Raw genomic sequence first — 5,483 nt, forward strand, 5'->3', positions numbered from 1 at the left:
CCGCCTCCTCACCCCACCAAGTCTTAACTATGACTAAAAACTATGTTAATTCCAATAATGGCACCCATGTGATACGTTATACGGTTATATTCTGCTTGTGTTCTGTTTGCTTAACTAAATGGTTAATAGATACAATTTCCCACCTTCAGTTTCAATTTCTTGCTGGTATAGCTGTTTACCAGTCTCCATTGTCATTTCCTCTCCTGCTTCAATGTAAGAAAATCACCATGTCAAAGAGCACAAAGCTCCAAATTATCAAAGCATCCTTCACCTGCTTAGCCAAATACTAAATTCTAATGCAACTAATGCTGCTTTCAGTTATCCAAGGCATCCTGCTGTTCTGCTATTTAGAACATAGCATCTCCCTTGGTTTTTTAAACAGATTGCTTGCTCTTAGTCTCTTTGAAAAGACAGCTTCCTTCTGGATAATGTGAACTACAGCAATTCAGTCTCATTCAAATGCTTAAACAGCAGAGAAAAATTATAATGCAAAAACTTTCTCTGACTTCAGCAGCAAAATGATTAGAGAAGTAAAAAATTTAGGGAAGTGATTTTTGCATCTCAGTCTGCTTTGATTCATTGGGTGCAAAGACCTGGAACATGGAACTCCAGCCTTTAAGTTTTTTAATTAACTTTTTAATCAACTTTTGGCTGTTATACTAAGCAAATACATTGTGAAGGTACATAAAGCTAACTCTGCTTGGTGCAGAACCTGCCCTGTTCTTCTGTTTACTGCTACTATTTCACATTGTGGATGTTTCCTCAGCTTCACTGCTTACTGCCAATGGTGAAAAAGGAGGAAAAATTATCTGGTGATGAGTAAGACCTACTTCTGGAGACAGTTTTAAATTAATTGTTTTAAGAAGGTGTTGCCTCTTTTGTGCACAGTAAATATTCTCCACAGTAAAGCTTATGCACAGGAAACAAGGCTTTACACTTAGTGGAATACCCCAAACACTAAATTAATCTCAACTAGAGATTATAGAACTTATCTTTAAAATTGAGAAAATTTCATGAAGAGACTGGACGATGAAGACAGCAGGAACAAATACTCAGTTCAGGCAGTACCCAAGTTATCAGTTTAACTTTAAATGTCTGTCTTAGTACACTATTCATCTGCTACATGTGACCAATTAAAACCACGAACAAACTCATCAAATTATCATCAAAGAAACTTTATCACAAGATTTGATTCAAACGTCATGTTACATGCGAAATAATACAGTATTAATGTTCTAAATGTCTTTCTACAACATCTAATGTGCACCTTGAAATGTTTGCAAGGACTAACAAATGTTTCTGTATATGTAAGTTTCATTTTACTTTTGTATCTCAAACTGACACGGTTTTAATAACCCTAAATATTAAATATGAACAAACCTGCAGAAACACATCATTCATGAAATTCACAAATAGAGAAACTCTTATTTGACTTTTATCTCAGAGGTAAAACGTCTGGGGAAAGACTCCAGGAGGAGCATGACAATGTTATGGAGTTATGTGAATGCATTTCGTAACACAGCAGGTTGTGGGGCAGCTTGCTCCAGACACAGCTTCAGTATTGCCTGGAATGCATTATCAGCTGTCTCCTTGCACTGTGATTAGTGATCTCTCATGTGTCCACACATCTGTGTGGTCAACCATCCTCATCTTTGGTTCTACAAAACAGAGAAATTACATCTTTAACTAAACTAGCAGGGCTAGTGAGTTTCTTAAGATTCCAAAGGAACAATTTTTCACTTCCCAACAGAAACAAAATCATAAAGGAACTGATGTCAACAGCCATTGTTACCTATATCCCTTAAGAAAACAGCATCAGCTAAAGACATGTACATACAAGAAAGCAAGTTAAAGGTCAATAAAATCACAAACTGAAACTGCTAAGGTTTAACCAGCTCAATTAACTCAACCTTCCAGAGAGTTTAGACAGGCTTCCAGGTGTGACCAGCCACAGAAATGAAAAAAACCACAACTGCACTGAAGGAAGGGGCTACCCTATCACAGAAGTACCAATTCCTAATGTCAAACCTTCAACTTACTTTTAAAGCAAGCATCAGCAAAACATTTTAGTCTTCAGTTACCAGAGACAGTATTCATGTGGAGTAATTGCAGTTACACTCTACCCTGACTGACCCAAAGACATGTTTTACAACTGAGAGGTGAAGACAATTTCAGTGAATTAAACAGAAGATGCAACCTGTTCACCCCACTATTATTTTTACTGATATGTTAACTCTGGATAGATGATATATTCTTCATTAAAAGAAAAAATGATCTATACTTCTTGGATGAGTTACTTCTAGGTTTATTTTTGCTAGTCTCCTGATGATTGCTCTGCTATATAGATTAATGTTTAATGTGTAATTTGTCTTATCCATGTTACTTTGTACTTCTCATACATTGAGCTACTTGGATAAAACGTGCCCAGTGGTCTGCCCAGTCCACAATATCAATAACGATAATTGATTCATAATCTCTCCCACTGCACAGGTTAACTATTAATGATTAAGCCATTTATGGCAGGCAGTTTCACAAACTATAGATGAAAAAAGGAAACACCAGGAATGATATTCAACCTTTGCTTTTATGGTAGTTTTCTTCGTAGGACATTTAGGGAGTGGTGCAGTATCTCTTATATCACCTTCATGACCCTTCTCTCACAAGACTCTTTCTGGGCTGTTGGGAGTTATTTTGCTGCTTAACAACTGCAAGTTTTGCCCGACATTATGGTTGTCAGATTTGGGCTGAAGTGCCTTCATAAAGGCAGCTTCTTGTACTCCTTTGCCTTTGACAAAGCTGAGGTCTCATGCAGAAAAGAAACCTTTAAAAAGAAAATTGAGCTATAAAGTATGATATATTGCTACAAGGCAAATCAAGACCAGTGATTAGTGACCTAAACTGTACAGCTGGTATCTGTTGCTGCAGGCCATAAAGGAACAGGGAGCACTTCTGGAAGCTTTTGTGGAGTCATGTGTCTGTCATTCTTAAGTCATGTGCCTGTTGTTCTTAAACATTCAGGACTAGTGACTCCACTTGGGATTTGGGATTTTTTTGGAAAAGGCAATAAGATGTTGGTACCTTATGCTTCCAAGGCTGGGTAAGCATTTTGCACTAAACAGCCAACAAAATGCTTAAGCAACCCTTGGGAGTAGAGTGAACTTAAGTTCCACTCCCAACCAAATAGATGTTGTAGTGACTAGAATCATCTTTCACTGTTTTCTTCTTTCTGGTTCAACATTTTGAATTCTTCCCAATCATTCAATTTAGCAAAATAGGGTAGAGAATTTCCTCATTACAAATAAGGAAATATTTAGGGTATTTGTCAGGAATAAGAGTTGTGCGTTACATCTATTCAGCATTTCCAAAGCAGGACTAAGCCATAGCCATGCTCCCACATCCCCTTAATCCCATTTTTCAGCACAGTGGTTGTCTGACACATTTTTTAAAAACTCATTGCACGTACATGCTAGACAGCCTCAGAGCACACTTCTTTCTGTCACATAGAGGATGTCTTTGTCCTCCTTTACATGGAGTTTAATGGTATTTATGTATAGATAATGTTTAGATGGAGACAGTTCTGTAGGCACACAACCAGTACTTCACTGACTCAAACACTGAGGACTTCAGACATTTTTACCACTTAAGCGGATGCTCTGAACATTGCTCTCTTTGATAGTAGTTTTGTCACCTGAGTCCACGTTTTTCTTTGTGCTCATAACTGTTCCATGGATCTTGACCTCATTATCCTGATTAAGAGCCTTCCAGCAGTCAGAAATGCATTATGACATTGGGACGCTTTCCTATAAACATTGCTTCTCCCTTTTGTATTCTGCACTCGATCATGCTTCTGTGCCCTCTGTACAAGGGATACAGAAGGAACAGCTGAGGCACTCACTAGTTAGCCATTCTTTTTTCCTGATCTTCACCATCCTTCCCTTTCCTACCATCACCAGAGAAAAAGTAAATTCATATATCCTAGTGTTAGAGAATTGGTTCTAAACAGCACTGTCATTCTAAGAATGGAAACCTATTAATTCTCTTTTATGTAATTTCTGCTTTATACGGTAATTTTTTCTCCTGAGATAATTTTATTTTCCTTATCAATTTCTTCACTGTAGGATATCGCAGGTGTCACACTTTCAAACTAACAGAAAAGAACCTGGGATTCTCAAGTTTTTCCTCTGTTAATTGGTATTGACCAGACTTAAGTTAGAAAACATCATCTCTCTGGCAAGCAAAAAGAGTTCATAAGGCAGTCCTCAGAGTTTGCTTATTGACAGCAGTAAGATTTGTTCTGGAAGACTAATAAACACATCTGCTCTGATAAATATATCCAGGAAGAAGCACAGCAACAAGAACAAGATTTATAAGCAATTTATAAGCACTTGGCCATTCTTACACATGGGGAATAGTGCCTGACTCTGCAATCAGCAGATTTCTTTACTGTAAAGCATTACTTATTGAAAAGATTCTGAAAGTCTAACTTAAATGTCTTCTTGACAGAGAAATATCCCAGTATAATCCTGTAGCATTTCACTGGAGATAGTATTCATTCATTGATAAAATTGGTTTCTGCTCCTGATTAAAATTAGCATTCCTTTCATGTAAAGGCATGCTAATGACTGTGTTCCAGCAAACTGAGAAGTACAGAACTCATTTTAGGAGTAGCCACACAAAAAGGTTTACAGACATCATCTACAAAAGGCCTCAGATCATTAATATTCCCCTTTTTTTGGTCTGTTGTTCGTGTTCTAATTCTTACCATGCATTTGCGATCATCCACCCCAGCTAAATCCTCCTCAAACTCCTTTCCTACATCAAATTCCATGATGTAGTTTCTAAAAGTGCTCAGCGTTTTAATGATCATATGATCCCCATTCTGAATGATTTCTTTGTCAGGTTTAAGCAAGTTTGCTATTTTTCTTACAGCAACATTTACATCTGAAAAAGAAAAAGAATTACTTTAATCCAGAGAAGTCTGTCACAAAAAGAAACTTGTAGCTCTTGGGACAATTCAAATGGGAATGATAAGTAAATGTCCAGATCTTTCAGGCCAGGTTTCTCATCACGAAAAAGCCCATAACCTAATGGTTTTAACTTAAATAAGTTAATGTTTTGATTTGCTGGTTATATGGAATCCTAAAACCCACCACTTGTATTTGACAGTCAATAAGGCCTTCAATATTTCTATAGAAATACTAGCACTTAACATCCAATGCAAACACAAAACTGCAGTAAGTACATTACTGTCACATGAAAAACATTTACTCTTTTTCAATTTATGGTTGCTTTTAAAGTTTGAAGTCTGCCACTTACCTCTTCAAGCTCTGATGTTTAATCTCTGTTAACGTAAGCTTCAAGATGGAAAAAAGTAGAGGCTGCTTAAGACAAAACAACTTTGCATAAGGCAATTCTTAAAGTGCATTCCTGAAAAATACTTCTCAAATGTTTATGACTGTACAAGAAAAAAATAGATTCACATA

The 5,483-nt window shown here is 36.8% G+C and overlaps 2 protein-coding genes across 2 annotated transcripts in view; both read right to left on the reverse strand.

Moving 5' to 3' along the window:
- Window positions 1-4,901, reverse strand: part of RBP2 (retinol binding protein 2) — a 44,112-nt gene extending 39,211 nt beyond the window's left edge. The window contains exon 1 of the mRNA XM_061378897.1: window positions 4,763-4,901. The gene's annotated coding sequence lies outside the window, so the exon portion shown is untranslated. The remainder of the gene's footprint in view (window positions 1-4,762) is intronic.
- RBP1 (retinol binding protein 1) overlaps window positions 1-5,483 on the reverse strand; it is a 36,337-nt gene that overhangs the window by 30,676 nt on the left and 178 nt on the right. The window contains exon 2 of the mRNA XM_061378900.1: window positions 4,763-4,941. Within this exon, the coding sequence (XP_061234884.1) occupies window positions 4,763-4,941 (179 nt within the window). The remainder of the gene's footprint in view (window positions 1-4,762; window positions 4,942-5,483) is intronic.

The sequence above is a fragment of the Neopsephotus bourkii genome, unplaced genomic scaffold (assembly GCF_033783945.1).
Source record: "Neopsephotus bourkii isolate Nb327-2 ecotype Australia unplaced genomic scaffold, CSIRO-AGI_Nbou_v1 NB_1768, whole genome shotgun sequence".
Taxonomy (NCBI): Eukaryota; Metazoa; Chordata; class Aves; order Psittaciformes; family Psittacidae; genus Neopsephotus; species Neopsephotus bourkii.